At 45.9% G+C, this 18,417-nt stretch overlaps 1 protein-coding gene across 7 annotated transcripts in view; it reads left to right on the top strand.

The window, feature by feature from the left end:
- LOC142049831 (ceramide transfer protein-like) overlaps window positions 1–18,417 on the top strand; it is a 203,754-nt gene that overhangs the window by 82,139 nt on the left and 103,198 nt on the right. For 6 of the 7 annotated variants that reach the window (XR_012657834.1, XM_075077910.1, XM_075077909.1 and 3 more), the window contains one exon: window positions 3,345–3,461. The exons of the other annotated variant lie outside the window; for it this stretch is intronic. Coding sequence is in view for 5 of the 6 variants with exons in the window: in XM_075077910.1 (XP_074934011.1) it covers window positions 3,345–3,461 (117 nt within the window). In the remaining variant the exon portion in view is untranslated. The remainder of the gene's footprint in view (window positions 1–3,344; window positions 3,462–18,417) is intronic. 7 annotated transcript variants of the gene reach the window in all.

The raw sequence follows: 18,417 nt of genomic DNA, 5'->3' as shown, positions 1-18,417 counted from the left end.
CTCACCCACTGCACAGACCACTTGTCTAGGCCATAAAGCATTAATGTCTCCAGGAGGAGGCTGTGGGGGACTGTATCAAAGGCCTTGGAGAAGTCCAGGTAGACAATGTCCACTGCCCACCCCATGTCAACCAAGCAGGTCACTTTGTCATAGAAGGCCACCAGGTTTGTCAAGCACGATCTGCCCTTAGTGAAGCCATGTTGGCTTTTCCCAATCACGTGCTTCATTTGACTTGTGATGGCCCCCAGGAGGATTCGTTCCATAACTTCCCCAGGGACTGAAGTAAGGCTGATGGGCCTATAGTTACCCGGATCGTCCCTCGAGCCCTTCTTGTAGATGAGGGTAACATTTGCCTTCCTCCAGTCCTCTGGGACATCCCCCGTTCTCCATGACTTCTCGAAGATTATGGAGAGTGGCCTCGAACTGACGTCAGCCATCTCTCTCAACACCCTTGGGTGGATGGCGTCAGGGCCCACTGATCTGTAGGGGTCAAGCTCCTGTACTAGTTCATGTACTAACTCTTCCTTCACTGATGGTGGGTCGGTGTTTGGGTCGACCGGCAATTTTGTTCCCAAAGCCTGGGATGCAACAGTGTTGGTAAAGACAGAGGTGAAGAAGGTGTTGAGGACCTCTGCCTTTTCAGCATCATTGGTGATTGACTCTCCTTTTCCATCTAACAGTGGGCCTATGTTTTCCTTCTTTTTCTGCTTATGGTTGACATGCCTGAAGAAACCTTTCTTGTTATTTTTCACGTCTACAGCCAGTTTCAATTCGAGCTGGGCTTCTGCTTTTCTAACTGCATCTTTGCACACTCTGGCAATGCCCTTTTGGAGGATTGTCCATCAAGAGCTACTTCTCCATCTCTGGTATGCTTCCCTTTTGGATTTGAGTAGACCGAGGAGGTCGTGGTTGAGCCATGGGGGCCTCTTGCTCCTCTTACTTCCCTTTCCTTTGTAGAGGATAAATTGGCTTTGTGCTTCCAACAGAGAGTTCTTGAAGAATTCCCAGCACTCACTAGCTCCTTTGTCTTCCATGGAAGCTTCCCACCGAAATCCCTCCCAACTGAGTCCTGAGTGAACTGAAGTTTGCACAGTGAGCTGAGGAGAACCCTAGACCTGACTTTTATGTGGCCTAGCCTCTTAACTATAGGTAATGCAGAAGTGTGTATGCAGTGAATGGCCCATAAAAGTGTTTAAAAGTTTTAGCTAGACCTCAAGGAAAACATTTCCCTTCCTTGTCATAGCAAATATATTAAAAGTTGCTATGCAAAGAAAGGGAGTATATAAACCTGCCTTTGAAAAGGGCAGAGAAGTAATGGTCTTAAACCACAATGAAAGAAGTTGAAGTTAGAGATGGAGGAAAAAAATTGACAGCAAGGATGATTGTGTGCTGGAATAAGTTGTGTATGGAAGCGTGGAATCAGTAGTACTGCAGGCTTTTAAGATTAGTTTTGGCAGTCCTTCTAACTGTGTAGCATGTAATTGCTTTTAACTCCTTCCAAAGGGCCTCGGAGAGAGAGATTGAGCAGAGGAATACTGTCATGGTAGGAAAAACTTTGATAGCCAATTCTTGTACACTTGATTTTTGGGAGAATCTTCCATTGTTGTAGGTGCATATCCCCTACCACATGGCTAAAGGAGGTCCTGGCAGAGAGATGGCTGGGATCAGGTTTATAAGCCTGACACATTGATGTGGCAGGCTTGCTACCCTGAAGCAGATAAACATCTTTCTCATATATAGTAATAATAATGTTATCAAATGAGTAATAATAATGTAGCAAATGCAGTTTGAAAAAGAGGGGCCTGCGCTAGAAGACTTGATGTCCCTTACATCCCTACGTTCTGTGGTTCAGTGAAGGCAAAGCGGCATATATAACCAGTTTTGCAAGTTGTTTGAATTGAATTAAGTTGAGATGGTCAGGTATTAAGGGAATTGGTAGCTGCAGTTGATTCGCTTGATTGTCAGCTTTGTCAGTTGCTGGATTTTTTTTTTCTGTGGGAAGTTTAAATTTCTTTAAATTGATCTTAGGTTAAGATGCTTGACCAAATATGTGAAGCTATTAAAAAAAAAGTGAAGTTTCAAGTACTTTTGTTAAACTCTTCCTAGCTCATTTTTATTTGCTAGTTGGCTTCTGCTGTACTTTTCTTCCTCCTTAGTGTATTTAAACAATAAAAAAACTGTGTATTATGTGTAAGTAGCTTCTGATTTCCAGATCCTTAGAAAATAATTCTCACTGACACTGAACTGTTGTGCATGACACAACAAATGAGACTTGCTTTTAGGTTTTCTTTTGCGGAGTGTTTCACAAGTGATTCACAGTGCTTTAGTTGTCTGCCAGATGAATGTATTCACAGAGCAGTTCTTATGTTGTAAAGGATATTAACATGTGTAGTCTTGTCTTTGGCATCAGGAATCAATATTTATGGTCTTTCAGATGGCATCATTCGCCTTAACCTTAAAGCTGGTTATCTTCCTGTGGTTACTTGTAAGTGTAACTTTTCTTTGTATTCAAATTCAAAAAGGTGTTCAGCTATACCTGTGTTATGTTTCGTTAAGAATAGGTGGGGGTTTTTTTGGAGGGGGGAAGTTGTGCTCTGTGTTGGATGTTTGCTAGGGAGTAACTTTGAACTGACAGTGTCAGGGCACGGGGCAGATTAGATTGTTGCTTTGTTCCCTTGTACTTTCCTTACCAGCTTCACTGTAATGCTAGTAAAAGCTTTTTAGTATTTGAGGCATGTGAACCAAAAGTTAGATGCATTTGAGCGGTGATGCGGGAAGGGATTGCAAAATTGCTCCCAATTATCTGACAATCCTATCTTAGTGAAGACAGTTGAGGCAGAGGGTACCACAGCTTCCTTTAGTTGCCTGCCTTCCTTTGTCATTTTGCTGTAGTCTGCTTTTATGGTTCTGTCCTGGTGCTTTTTGCTACAATGTATGCATTCCTTCCATCTAAAATCAATACTGATAGCAATAACCTTAATTTCTCTTTCCTGCTTTGAAATTTTTTTTTTAAAATGTGTATTTTCCTGGCTGTGTCCACTTGTTATTTTGCTAAAGGATTCCTTTGGAAGTATGAAGGTTTGCTCAATGCTCATGTGGAACTTCTGTGACGATTTTGTTTAATAAGAATGTGCTAAACAGGCTTTTCTGTTTCAGAAGGCTGGCATTTTTCATTATGGAAGCGTATGTTAGCTCATTATTTGGGACAGCTACATAACAGTTTAGAATCTAGGATGAATTCAAGGCAATATCGATCAGTTTTTCTAATTATAGTATTTTAGAGTGTGAGATATTGTTGATCATGTTGATAATTTTAGCTATTCTTAAACTCTCTTCTTTCACAGCCCCATGACTTTGATGAATGCAGATTTGATATTAGTGTAAACAATAGTGTTTGGTACCTCCGAGCTCAGGACCCAGACCACAGACAACAGTGGGTAGATGCACTAGAACAACACAAGGTATGTTTTTTTTCTGATTTCCATTCTCACTCCCTCATTAGATCTGGTGGTGCTTGTGGAGAGTTGTAGGCTTCACTGTACAGTCAATAAAGTACTCAAGGTATTTATGACCGATAAAGGCTGCAAGATTGAAGCAGTGTGTTAAATATGTTCCAAATGAATTGATTTGCTTATCCTTAATATATGAGTTTACAGAACTTGGAGCTAACAACTGTGAGCCTTTCTTGAGCTCTCTAGCTTCAAAAAGAAAAAGCTTGCATTATGTTTGAGTGACTTTTTAATGGTTTTGTCCATTCTCTCACTGCTTATTGAATTGGTTCTTATCTGGATGTCCTAGATGTTGAACTTGTTAGTCTTGGAGTCCATTCTCCTAGGTTATCGTTCTGGCTTTCAGACTCATCTCTTTCATCGCTTGGCTGCTTTTACTGTATCTGATTACCGGCTTTTGTCTCCTTGTCTTTTAAGGCCCTACTGCTCATCAGCATTTTGGTTCAGCTTTCCTGATCTATGCCTTATCTCTTCTAATGAACTCTGTTACCTTGATTTTACCTAAAGGGCTTGAAGGTCAGGTATTTTTAAAGTATGTAGCACACAAAACATCTGTTATGTTTTCAGATACAAGATAGGCACTGCTCCAAGGTGTTGAGTTTAACTACAATATCTAGCACAATGCAACTTGTGCATCTGGGTTATACAGGTAGAATCATAGAATATCTCAAGTTGGAAGGGACCCATAAGGATCGTCGAGTCCAACTCCCTGCTCCTCGCAGGACTACCTACCGCTAAACCATATGACGAAGAGTGCCGTCCAGGCGCTCCTTGAACTCTGACAGGCTTGGTGCCATGACCACTTCCCTGGGGAGCCTGTTCCACTGACCGGCCACCCTCTCAGTGAAGAACCTTTTCCTAATGTCCAATCTGAACTGCCCCTGACGCAGCTTCATTCCATTTCCTCGTGTCCTATCACTGGTCACCAGAGAGAGGAGATCAGCACCTCCCCTTCCGCTGCCCCTCTTGAGGAAGTTGTAGACTGAGATGAGAGCACCCCTCAGCCTTCTCTTCTCCAAGCCGAAGAAGCCAAGTGATCTCAGCCGCTCTTCATAAGTCTTGCCCTCGAGACCTTTCACCATCTTGGTCTCCCTCCTCTGGACACACTCTAATAGTTTGATGCCTTTCTTATATTGAGGCACCCAAAACTGCACACAGTACTCGAGGTGGGGCCGCACCAGTGCAGTGTAGAGTGGGACAGTCACCTCCCTCGACCGGCTAGCTGTGCTGTGCTTGATGCGCCCCAGGACACGGTTGGCCCTTTTGGCTGCCAGGGCACACTGTTGACTCACATTCAACTTGCCGTCAACCCAAACTCCCAGACCTCTTTCCGCGGTGCTGCTCTCCAGCCTCTCATCCCCCAATTTGTATGTAGAACCAGGATTACCCTGTCCCAGGTGGAGAATCCAGCACTTGCTCTTGTTGAATTTCATACGTTTGGTGATTGCCCAGCTCTCTAGCTCGCTAGCCCTTGTTCTTGTGGGGGACTTCAATTTACCAGATGTCTGCTGGAAATAGAGCACAGCAGAGAGGAAACAGTCTAGGAGGTTCCTGGGGTGTGTGGAAGATAACTTCCTGACACAGCTGGTAAGCGAGCCTACTGGGGAGGTGCCTCGCTTGACCTGCTGCTCATAAACAGAGAAGGACTGGTGGGAGATGTGGTGGTCGGAGGCTGTCTTGGGCTTAGCGACCATGATACGATAGAGTTCTCGATTCTTGGCAAAGTAAGGAGGGGGATCAGCAAAACCACTACCATGGACTTCCGGAAGGCAGACTTTGGTCTGTTCAGGGCACTGGTTGGGAGAGTCCTTTGGGAGGCAGTCCTGAAGGGCAAAGGGGTCCAGGAAGGGAGGGCATTCTTCAAGAAGGAAGTCTTAAAGGTGCAGGAGCAGGCTGTCCCCATGTGCCGTAAGACGAACTGGTGGGGAAGACAACCGGCCTTGGCTGAACGGGGAGATTTTGCTGGGACTCAGGGGAAAAAAAAAAAAAAGGAGGGTTTACTACTTTTGGAAGAAGGGGCAGGCAACTCAAGAAGAGTACAGGGATCTCGTTAGGTCATGCAGAGAGAAAATTAGAAAGGCAAAAGCCCAGCTAGAACTCAATCTGGTCACTGTTGTAAGAGAGAACAGAAAATATTTTTACAAATACATTAACAACAAAAAGAGAGCCAAGGAGCATCCCCATCCTCTATTGGATGCGGAGGGGAACATCGCCACCGAGGATGAGAAGGCTGAGGTACTTAATGCCTTCTTTGCCTCAGTCTTTAATAGTCAGACCAGTTATCCCCGGGGTATTCAGCCCCCTGAGCTGGAAGGCAGGGTCAGATCGAAGAATAAACCCCCCATAATCCAGGAGAAAGCAGTTTATGACCTGCTGAGCCACCTGGACACTCACAAGTCTATGGGGCCGGATGGGATCCACCCGAGACTACTGAGGGAGCTGGCGGAGGAGCTCACCAAGCCTCTCTCCATCATTTATCAGCAGTCCTGGTTAACAGGGGAGGTCCCAGACAACTGGAGGCTTGCCGATGTGGTGCCCATCTACAAGAAGGGCCAGAAGGAGGATCCGGGGAACTACAGGCCAGTCAGTCTGACCTCGGTACCGGGGAAGATTATGGAGCAATACATCTTAAGTGAGCTCACCAGGCATGTGCAGGACACCCAGGGGATCAGGCCCAGCCAGCATGGCTTCATGAAGAGCATGTCCTGCCTGACCAACCTGATCTCCTTCTATGACCAGGTGACTCGCCTAGTGGATGAGAGAAAGGCTGTGGATGTTGTCTACCTGGACTTTAGTAACGCCTTTGACACTGTCTCCCACAGCATCCTCCTGGAGAAGCTGGCTGCTCACGGCTTGGACAAGTGCACTCTGCGCTGGGTGAAAAACTGGCTGGACAGCCAAGCCCAGAGAGTAGTAGTGAATGGAGTCAAATCCAGTTGGCACCCAGTCATGAGCGGTGTTCCCCAGGGCTCAGTGTTGGGGCCGGTCCTGTTCAGTATCTTCATTGATGATCTGGATGAGGGGATTGAGTGCACCCTCAGTAAGTTTGCAGATGACACCAAGCTGGGTGGAAGTGTTGATCTGCTGGAGGGCAGGAAGGCCCTACAGAGGGACCTGGACAGGCTGGATCGTTGGGCCGGAGCCAACGGTATGAGATTCAACAAGGCTAAGTGCCGGGTCCTGCACTTGGGTCACAACAACCCCATGCAACGCTACAGGCTTGGGGAGGAGTGGCTAGAGAGCTGCCTGGAGGAAAAGGATCTGGGGGTGTTTGGTTGACAGCCAGCTGAATATGAGCCAGCAGTGTGCCCAGGTGGCCAATGGCATCCTGGCTTGTATCAGGAATAGTGTGGCCAGCAGGAGCAGGGAGGTGATAGTGCCCCTGTACTCGGCACTGGTGAGGCCGCACCTTGAATACTGTGTTCGGTTTTGGGCCCCTCAGTGCCAGAAGGACATTGAGTTGCTGGAGCGTGTCCAGAGAAGGGCGATGAAGCTGGTGAAGGGTCTGGAGAAGAAGTCTGATGAGGAGTGGCTGAGGGAGCTGGGGTTGTTTAGTCTGGAGAAAAGGAGTCTGAGGGGAGACCTTATCGCTCTCTACAACTACCTGAAAGGGGGTTGTAGTGAGGTGGGTGTCAGTCTCTTTTCCCAAGTTACTAGCGATAGGATGAGAGGAAACGGCCTCAATTTGCACCAGGGGAGGTTTATTTTGGATATTAGGAAAAATTTCTTTACTGAAAGAGTGGTCAGGCATTGGAACAGGCTGCCCAGGGAGGTGGTGAAGTCACCATCCCTGGAGGTGTTCAAAAAACGTGTAGACGTGGCACTTCAGGGCATGGTTTAGGAGGCATGGTGGTGTCGGGGCGACAGTTGGACTTGATGATCTTAGAGGTCTTTTCCAACCTTAATGATTCTATGATTCTGTGATCTTCGAATGTCGAAGTCAAGTGATAAGGCCATCAGTGAGGCAAATGAGGAAATAGTTCATGTCTAACCCGGAGTCCTTTCTTCTAGTTAAATCTTTCATTAAACATACGGAGCAGATATTTATCTGCGAAATTCCCGTTTGTAAGGATGTATTTCATTAGGAAGCCTCTCTGTTCTCCTATCCTAACAGATAGTCAGGTCTAGCTGATGACAGTTACCTCATATGGATCTAATGGCAATTTAGATTGCTGAGGAACTCAAGACCAGACTTGATTTCCTTATTTCTCTGGTGTAAAAAATATTGATGGTGCATGAGCACCGAGGTATCGGTGCTTTTGAAAAGTTGCTCTCAAATAATAACTTCAAGGGCTGACTGCTGGTCTCCACTGTGGTTTGAAAATGGAGTATGGAATTTCTAACCTAAGATTAGAGAAACCAACTTAAATGTTGTTAGTTCTGTGCTGTGAGAAACTGAGTAAAATGTTTGGGTTTGCATGTAGAGGACGTGGACTCTTGCAGCATGTAACTTCTAATAATAAAATGAACATGCTCTATGTAGTATGACTAAACAAATAAGATTTACTTTTTCATTGAAGTGGAAAGTGTTTCTTCACATGTATTAAACTTACCCAAAGTTTTCATTCTTTACCCTCCACTCTGGTAGAGTTGGTTTGTTAACTTACAAACTTGTGTTACTTCCCAAAGGTATAGATGAGGGGGTGAATTGCTGTTTGCTGTGAGAACTATCTGGATAAATAAGCTTATTTTGAGCAAATTAACTTAAATGCTTTTTTGAATTCTTGAAATCCAGATAATGATTTTTTGTAACACTGACCTAACACCAGGGTTGAAAACTTGCTGAGAATTTGTTAAGAAATGAATGCTTCATGAGAAACTCTGCATCAACTTATGTTTGTCCTATTTTGTTCCATCTTAGTTTAAATTTTTCCACACAGATTCTTCATGCGTTCATTATTGACTTTGTGACTCTTCAGCAAAGTAAATTGAGAGTGTTTTAAGTCTTGGATTTTCAAAATCTTGTGTTTATCAAACTGAAATATTGTTTTAAGTCTTGTTGAACTTCTTACAATTCCTGTCTTAAGTGTGTAAAACCAGAGGGATGTCTATATATCGAATAATTTTGGCATATGAGGAGTAGATAGGTTCCCTTTTTCATTTTGAAGTGATGATATACAAGGTGTTTATATCTAGAGCCAGAGGCGTGAATTTCAAAGTCTGACTGTGAAAGGCATTCCTGTGTGGCTACCTTGAAAGAGTGACTGCTTCATTGTTTTTACTGTTGATTTGACACTGGGAGAGGTGTCAGCTACTTAGAATAAGGGTTATACAGAAAAATTGGGAAGAGTAAAACTTATAAAATAGTGTCGCTTTTCTAGCATCTTTTTTCCCTAAATAGCTTGGTGGGAGGGGGCATGGTAGCCTCAGCAGGTCAAGGATAATTTAGCTTGTAAGTAATTATAATTTTGAGATTCTTAATATAGTATAACTTGTTTTTTAAAAAAATATCAGTTGTCAAAAAACCCTCAGTAAGACACTTTACATCCCAGTTTTTCTTATTGCTTTAAGTATGGATTTAGTTAAGATGGTGAAGGACCAAAAAGTTGGATTTGGCAGGCTAATAAAGTCAAATTTAGGCATAAGTATTATAATGGTTGATTTACTTTTTGTTAAACACTGATACGCTTCCAAACAAGTACACTAGAATTGGGGCATTTAGTTTTGAAAAGACTCTTTTCTAAATGTGGATCCTAGCTCATAGATTCATTTAGAAAACTGCAGAACAAACTTTAAACAGCTCAAATATGATTGCAATTGATAAGGTTGTTTTAGAATATTGTGAAAAATAATCAGCTTGAAAATTTCACAGAATGCTTGTTAACCATGTAAAATGCGTGTGTGGGGGGGTTTCCACCTAACCAAAAAAAAAAATATTTACTGTTACCTTGTGCACAAGGTAAATACTTGCTTAATACTTAAGCAAGTAAAATACTTGCTTAATAGCAAGTAATTAATTTCACTCTTAAGGTCATTTACACATTGTGTTTTCTCTTGTCTAAGTACTTTTCTGAAGGAGGTACTGAATGTGTTGTTAGGCACTGAAAAAATATTATTGCTAACAGTAATTGTGATGTTGAAGCAGAAAAGGCAGTAGGTAGGTATCTGAAGAGAGGACAAGGGGTAGAGGTGGGCTTTTGTTAGTCAAACATGAGTGCAACCCCATACAAAAGCAAAACTCCCAGTGGCTAAAAACAGAGCACCATATTGTTATACACTAGGGAAGCATCTTAAATATATTTTTTAAAAAACCCCCACACATCAAAAAAACCCAACAACCAAACCCAAACAAAAACCACTAAACAAACAAACAAACAAAAAAGCCCCAAACACCACAGAGTACTCTTACAGGAGCCCTCTCAAACCATTTTAATTCTTCCCATTCGAAGAGATTGGGCTAATGTCAGATTGCTTAAATCAATTGGTAATACAAATCAGTAAACAGTATGAAGGACATGAGGTAAAATGCTACTTGTGGAGTAGTATGATGTAGTAGTGTGACAAGAAGTTATCTTCCACTAATTCCCTGCTGACTAGAAGCTAGCCAGTGTTATTTTGGTTTACAAGACGGGCGTGAGGGAAGACCCAGGGAACTACAGACCTGTTAGTCTAACCTCAGTTCCTGGAAAAACTACGGAGAAGATCATACTGGGTGCTACTGAAAGGCATTTAAAGAATAATGCAATCATCAGGCACAGTCAACATGGGCTCACAAAGGGAAAGTCCCGTTTAACTAATTTGATATCCTTCTACGATAAGGTCACCTGCCTAGTGGATGAAGGGAAGGCAGTGGATGTGGGTGTTCTGGATTTTTAGTAAGGCTTTTGATACTGTCCCTCACAGCATCCTTCTGGACCTGGGGAGGAACAACCCCATACACCGGTACAGGTTGGGGGCTGACCTACTGGAAAGCGGCTCTGTTGAGAAGGACCTTGGAGTGCTGGTGGACAGCAAGCTGACCCTGAGACAGCAATGTGCCCTTGTGGCCAAGAAGGCCAACGGTATCCTGGGTTGCATTAAAAGGAGAGTGGCCAGCAGGTCGAGAGAGGTTATCCTCCCCCTCTACTCTGCCCTAGTGAGACCGCATTTGGAGTACTGTGTGCAGTTTTGGGCCCCCCCAGTTTATGAAGGACAGGGAACTGCTCGAGCAAGTCCAGTGGAGAGCTACCAAGATGATCAGGGGACTGGCGTGCCTCCCTTATGAGGAAAGGCTGAGAGACCTGGGTTTGTTCAGCCTGGAGAAGAGAAGACCGAGGGGGGATTTCATCAATACCTAGAAATATCTAAAGGGTATGTGTCAGGAGGATGGGCCTAGACTCTTTTCAATAGTGCCCAATGACAGGACAAGGGGCAATGGGCGCAAGTTGAAACACAGGAAGTTCCAGCTAAACATGAGAGAAAAACTTCTTTCCTGTGAGGGTAACTGTCATGGTTTTAGCTAGGATAGAGTTAATTTTCTTCACTGCAGCTGCCATAGTGCTGTGCTTTGGACTTAGCATGAAAACAATGTTGAGATAACACACAGATGTTTTGGCTGTTGTTGGGTAGTGCTTGTACTAGTCAAGGACTTTTCTAGCTTCCCATGCTCTGCCAGGTGCACAAGAAGCCAGGAGGGGAGGGGGGCACAGCTAAGAGAGCGGATTCAAACTGACCAAAGGGATATCCCATATCATGTAACATCATGCCCAGTACGTTAACTGGGAGGGGCTGGCCAGGGGAGGGAGGCAGCAATCGCGGCTCGGGGACGGGCAGCGTCGGTCGGCGGGTGGTATGCGGCTGTATCGTTTGTGTTTCTGGGTTTTTTTTTTCCTTTTCCATTTTATTATATTATCATTATTGTCATTATTATCATAATCATTATTATAATTATTATTTTATTGTAATTATTAAACTGTGCTTATCTCAACCCACAAGTTCTTTTGCTCTTCCGATTCTCTTGCCCATCCCACAGGGGTGGGGGGAGCGAACGAGCGGCTGCGTGGTGTTTAGTTGCCAACTGAGGCTGAACCACGACAGTAACAAAGCAGTGGAACAGGCTGCCCACAGAGGTTGTGGAGTCTCCTTCCCTGGGGACATTCAAAACCCGCCTGGACGTGTTTCTGTGCCCCCTTCTCTAGGTGTCCCTGCTCAAGCAGGGGGCTTGGACAAGATGATATCCAGAGGTCCCTTCCAACCCCTACTATTCTGTGATTCTGTGATTATGAAGTTTCCTGAAGATACTAAACTGGGAGGTGCTGTTGACTCTCTTGAGGGACAAGAGGCCTTGTAGAGGGATCTGGATAGGTTGTAGCATTGGGCAATGATTAATGGGATGAAATTTGACAAGTCCAAGTGCCGGATTCTGTACCTGGGATGGAGTAATGCCAGGCACAAGTATAAATTGGAAGAGGAGTTGCTTGAGAGCAGCCCTGCAGAAAGGGACCTGTGGGTGCTGGTTGACAGCAGGCTCAATAGGAGTCAGCAGTGTGCCCTGGCAGCCAAGAGGGCAAACCGCATCCTGGGGTGCATTTAGCACAGAATAGCTACAGTGAAGAAAATTAACTCTATCCCAGCCAAAACCAGCACATTCTCCACCCCTTATTCCATGCCATTTACATCACGCCCAGGTCCCATACTATCCAATACCACCTCACCAACCACCACCCCCCTTTCCCATCCTTTGACATAATACACAGATATCATTCCCTTAGTCTATGGACCACCCCTGTAAAATGTCTGTAAAATATCCACAAACGTGTCCATTGAGTTCATTCAGTCCATGGCTTTGGGCTCCATCTATCATAACAGTCTTTCAGGGCAGGAGAAATGGTGTATGTGGTATTGGATTGTTGCATGCTGACATTTTCCATGAACTGGGAGATTTCTACTGTGATATCATTGATATGGCATATGGCAACCATAGGAGTGATGACATACAGTATTATATAGAAATTAACATCTGTGGGGTCCCAACGCTGGGACCGGACTAATGTTGGGGGTCTGCTGAAGAGGGGAACATCACGATGAGGCCAAGGTGAGGGGTGGAACTAGGTGAAGACTTGGTGCTCGCCCCTTGCTTAGCCTCACAGCCCCAACTGTGAAGACTCCAATAACATGCCTCTGCCACTCCCTACACTGCTTATCAGCTGCCAGAAAATTAGGCCTAAACTTATGTCAAGAGCCTAGACAGTTTCTAACAGAACACCATGGGGGAAGTATTTAAATCAAATCAAGAAGCTGAGGAGAAGGCTGAGGTACTTAATGCCTTCTTTGCCTCAGTCTTTAATAGTCAGACCAGTTATCCCCGGGGTATTCAGCCCCCTGAGCTGGAAGGCAGGGTCAGATCGAAGAATAAACCCCCCATAATCAATGCAATGCCCTTGTAGCTCTCAACGGATAATCCTCCACTTCTCCATCTCTGGTATGCTTCCCTTTTGGATTTGAGTAGACCCAGGAGCTCATGGTTGAGCCAAGGGGGCCTCTTGCTCCGCTTACTTCCCTTTCCTTTGTAGGGGATAAACTGGCTTTGTGCTTCCAACAGAGAGTTCTTGAAGAACTCCCAGCACTCACTAGCTCCTTTGTCTTCCATGGAAGCATCCCATGGAATCCCTCCCAACTGAGCTCTGAGTGAGCTGAAGTTTCCTCTTCTAGAACCCTTGTATTAGTACTGACCTTCAGCATGCTCAGCAGGATCCCAAACTCCACAATATTGTGATCACCGCAGCCAAGGCTACCACTGACCAAGATATCACAAAGCAGGTTGTCTTGGTTTGTGAAAAGCAACTCCAGCAGTGCCTCCTTCCTGGTTGGCACATCTAACATTTGTATGAGGAAACAGTCCTCTATGCATTCCAGGAACTTGGTGGATGCCATGCGAGCTGCCGTATTGTTCTTCCAGCAGATGTCTGGGTAGTTGAAGTCACCCATCAGGACCCGGTTCTGTTGGCCAGAAGCTTGCTTTAGTGGCCCAAGTATCGCTTCGCCGGCATCGTCATCGTGGTTAGGAGGTCGGTAGCAGATGCCACTGTGAGGTCCCGCTTGGAGATGACCCCTCTGACTTTAACCCAGAGGCATTCGATAGAGCAGTCGCAATCACCATAGTTGACTTGGATACATTCAAGGTGTTCCCTGATGTAGAGTGCGACTCTAGATCAAGAAGCTGTCACCCACTTGCAACTAAATACTAATCACCAGCAGAACTTGTAGTTGAGGGTTTAGTTGTGTGGCTCCTTTAAATTATAGAAGCATGAACATTTTCACTGAAACATGAGACCTTCCTCCTTCCTCGCCCCTCATTTATCTACCCAAACAGCCCCTGTTCAGCTCCAAGAGTCATAGCAAGGTGTGCTGCGGCGATTATAACTCTGGGTACAAAGATATGTGGGGACTAGGGGCTTCACACCAGCTATAAAATCAGAGCATGGGAGTAAGTCGGTGGAGCTCCCTCTCAGCTGCTCTTGATATCCCTAAAAAAAGGAATTTTTGGAATTTTCCGCTAAGCCATAACAATGAACTATGTGAGCCTGGTAAAACAGAAGTTGAGGGCCAGAAATGGAAACTGAGAGATAGGGAAGCAGTTGTTTTACGACTATATCCTTGAGGAGAGCTGAGAGACTGATCAAAGCAAACATCCTGCCTCAGAAGCCGCTGATAACGGGGTGATAAAGTGTGTAGTCAAGGAGAACAACTAATTGGGATGTAGATAAGAACTAAAAAAAAGTCCCCAGGAGGGGAACTATCCTCATAATAAGACTAAAAATCAGGCCCATAGGCCAGGAACCACCCTGTCTGTACTAAGTCCCTTAAACTATGAGCATGCCTGGTAAATTAACCTTTACATCCAAGCAAGAAAGAAATTAACCAATTATTAGCTGAAGTGTGTGAATATTAGCTGTGATTGACACATTTAATTGTATAAATGCCTTGTAGTTTCTCGGTGTGCTGTGCTAGCTTTGTGGGTTACCACCTAGCACCAATTTTTCACAAAAATTAATTAAATAAAATACCTCTGCTCTGTGTGTAGTCTGCATTTTGCACACCGGGCAGGCGAACGAACCCCCTTTTTGGGATAACAGTCTGAGACCCCCACCACCTTTGACCTTTGCGGGGACTACTGGAACACTAAACAGGTTGTATTCCCCTTCCTCCAATTTCATGTATCTTACTCTACCAATTACTATCTTATTATGTATTGGGCTTCCTATACAGGTTACAATAACCTCCTTAAGGACAGTGGAAAATATAATACATTTGGGGTATACGTTAACCGCCTGGCATCTCATCAGTCAAGCATTTTAAGAGACAAAATCTGTCTCACTGAGGGTAACAATCTGGGAACTGTGCATGACATCATCATGCCATTCAGTTCATTGCCTGTTTTCACCCAAAATCAAACCCCCTTGACGCACACACCGAACTCCTCCATCCTCCTGCATCACCCACCAAGTGCACCCAAGTCCTTGAGCAAAAAAAAAATCCCATGAATGGGTTTGCCTTTGACTGAGGCAGGAATAAGCCAGACTGCTTTCCCCACCATATATTTCATGTACACTAAAGGGACTTTATCCCCTTCCACGGTACATAAGTGTTCTGATTGGGCAGGGCCAGCTCAATTGGCAGATCCCCTAGTGTTAAGCACATGGCATTTGCCTTGACAGGTTTGTGGGAGTGTGTTGTGGTTTAGCGGCAGCTCAGCCCCACACAGTCGCTCGCTCACTCCCCCACCGGTAGATGGGGGAGAGAATCAGAAGGGTAACACTCGTGGGTTGGGATAAGAACAGTTTAATAATTAAAATTAAAAGAAACAACAGTAGAAATGCAATGTAAAGGAGAACAACGAGAGGCGCAAAGCCCCGGGGGAGGGGGGAAGGGAGGGGAGAGGGGGAATGAACCGCCGGAACAAACCGCACGCGCCGCAGCCGCTCGCCAACCCGACGCCGCGCCGCCTCCGCGCTGCCACTGCCCCCCCTCAATATACTGGTCATGGTGTCACATGGTATGGAATGAACCTGCCATTGGCCAGTCGGGGTCAGCCGCCCCCACCATGGCCCTGCCCCTCCCAGCCCCCCCACCACCACGCGGCAGAGCAGGGGAAGCTGGAAAGGTAGCCGACCCCCACAGTGAGGAGAATTAACCCCTTCTCAGCCAAAACCAGCACGTTCGCCACCCCTTATTCCATACCATTTACACCATACCCAGGTCCCATATGATGCAATACAACTGTACCAACCACCACCCCTCCCCTTCCCATCCTTTAACATAATACACAGACATCATTCCCTTAGTTCATGGACCTTCCCTGTAAAACGTCCATTAAAATGTCCATTGAGTTCACCCAGTCCATGACTCTGGGCTCCATCTGTTGTATCAGTCTTTCCGGGTGGGAGAGATGGTGTGTGGCGGTGGGTTGCTGCATACCGAGTCAGTCATCATTCCATCACTGCTGCACGGCTTGTTTCATAGTTGATCTTCCATGGGTTGGGAGGCTCGTACTCTGATATCATTGATACAACACAGAGGTGACACACAGTATTATATAGCAGTTCACATTGTGCCATTCAGTTCATTGACTGTTTTCACCCAAAATCAAATCCCCTTGAGGCACACATCGGATTTCTCCATCCTCCCGCATCACCCACCAGGTGCACCCAGGTCCTCGAGCAAAAGCAATCCCACGAATGGGTTTGCCTTTGCCAGAGGCAGGAAGAACCCAGACTGTTTTGCCCAGCATACTTTTTGTGTGCACTACAGGGATTCTATCCCCTTCCACAGTATGTAGGATTTCTGACTGGGCAGGGCCAGCTCGGTTGGCAGATCCCCTCGTGTTGACTAACCACGTGGCTTTTGCTAAATGTCTATCCCAGTGCTTGAATGTTCCACCCCCCATTGCTCTCAGTGTAGTTTTTAACACTCCATTGTACCATTGAATTTTCCCAGAGGCTGGTGCGTGATAGGGGATGTGATACACCCACTCAATGCCATGCTCTTTGGCCCAGGTGTCCATGAGGCTATTTCGGAAATGAGTCCCATTGTCTGACTCAGTTCTCTCTGGGGTGCCATGTTGCCACAGGACTTGTTTCTCAAGACCCAGGATAGTGTTCCGGGCAGTGGCATGGGGGACAGGATATGTTTCCAGCCAGCCAGTCATTGTTTCTACCATTGTAAGCACATGGTGCTTGCCTTGGCGGGTCTGTGGGAGTGTGATATAGTCAATTTGCCAGGCCTCCCCATATTTATATTTCAGCCATCGTCCCCCATACCACAGAGGCTTTACCCGCTTCGCTTGCTTGATTGCAGCGCATGTTTCACATTCGTTGATAACCTGTGCAATAATATCCATGGTCAAGTCCACCCCTCGATCACGAGCCCACCTGTATGTTGCATCTCTCCCTTGATGGCCTGAGGTGTCATGGGCCCACCGAGCTAGAAATAGTTCACCCTTATGATGCCAGTCCAGATCCACCTCAGCCACTTCAATCTTGGCAGCCTGATCTACCTGCTGGTTGTTTCGATGTTCTTCAGTGGCCCGACTCTTGGGGACGTGAGCATCCACATGCCGTACCTTTACAACCAGTTTCTCTACCCAGGCAGCAATATCTTGCCACAATGTGGCAGCCCAGATGGGTTTGCCTCTGCGCTGCCAGTTGCTTTGCTTCCATTGCTGCAGCCAGCCCCACAAGGCATTTGCCACCATCCAGGAGTCAGTATAGAGATGGAGCACTGGCCACTTTTCCCGTTCAGCAATGTCTCAGGCCAGCTGGATGGCCTTTACCTCTGCAAACTGGCTCGATTCACCTTCTCCTTCAGCAGTTTCTGCTACTTGTCGTGTAGGACTCCATACAGCAGCCTTCCATCTCCGGTGCTTTCCCACAAGGCGACAGGACCCATCAGTGAACAGGGCATATTGCTTCTCATCTTCTGGCAGTTTGTTATACAGTGGGGCTTCTTCAGCACGTGTCACATCCTCCTCTGGCCATATTCCAAAGTCTTTGCCTTCTGGCCAGTCCATGATCACTTCCAAGATTCCTGGGCGACTGGGGTTTCCTACTCGAGCCCGCTGGGTAATCAGTGCAACCTATTTACTCCACGTAGCATCAGTTGCATGGTGTGTAGAGGGGATGTTTCCTTTGAACATCCAGCCCAGCACTGGCAGTCGGGGTGCCAGGAGCAACTGTGCTTCAGTACCAACCACTTCTGAAGCAGCTCGGACCCCTTCATATGCTGCCAATATCTCTTTTTCAGTTGGAGTATAGCAGGCTTCAGACCCTCTGTATCCCCGACTCCAAAACCCTAGGGGTCGACCCCGGGTCTCCCCATGTGCTTTCTGCCAGAGGCTCCAGGTAGGGCCATTCTCCCTGGCTGTAGTGTAGAGCACATTTTTTACATCTTGTCCTGCCCGGACTAGCCCAAGAGCTACTTCATGGACTATTTCTCGTTTAATCTGTTCAAAGGCTTGTCGTTGCTCAGGGCCCCATTTGAAATCATTCTTTTTCCGGGTCACTTGATAGAGAGGGCTTACGATCAGACTGTAACTTGGAATATGCATTCTCCAAAAACCCACAATGCCCAAGAAAGCTTGTGTTTCCTTTTTGCTAGTTGGTGGAGACATGGCTGCTCTCTTGTTGATCACATCCATTGGAATCTGACGACGACCATCTTGCCTTTTGATTCCTAAGAACTGGATTTCTCGTGGAGGTCCCTTCACCTTACTTTGTTTTATGGCAAAACCAGCTTTCAGAAGGATTTGGACTATTTTCTCTCCTTTCTCAAAAAATTCTTCCACTGTGTTGCCCCACACAATGATGTCATCAATGTATTGAAGGTGTTCTGGAGCTTCTCCCTGTTCCAGTGCAGTCTGAATCAGTCCATGGCAAATGGTAGGACTGTGTTTCCACCCCTGGGGCAGTCGATTCCAGGTGTACTGGACACC

This window comes from Phalacrocorax aristotelis, chromosome W (genome assembly GCF_949628215.1).
Source record: "Phalacrocorax aristotelis chromosome W, bGulAri2.1, whole genome shotgun sequence".
NCBI classification, from domain to species: Eukaryota; Metazoa; Chordata; class Aves; order Suliformes; family Phalacrocoracidae; genus Phalacrocorax; species Phalacrocorax aristotelis.
Note: the sequence above shows the minus strand (reverse complement) of the source record. Positions and strands in the feature narration are given on the sequence as shown.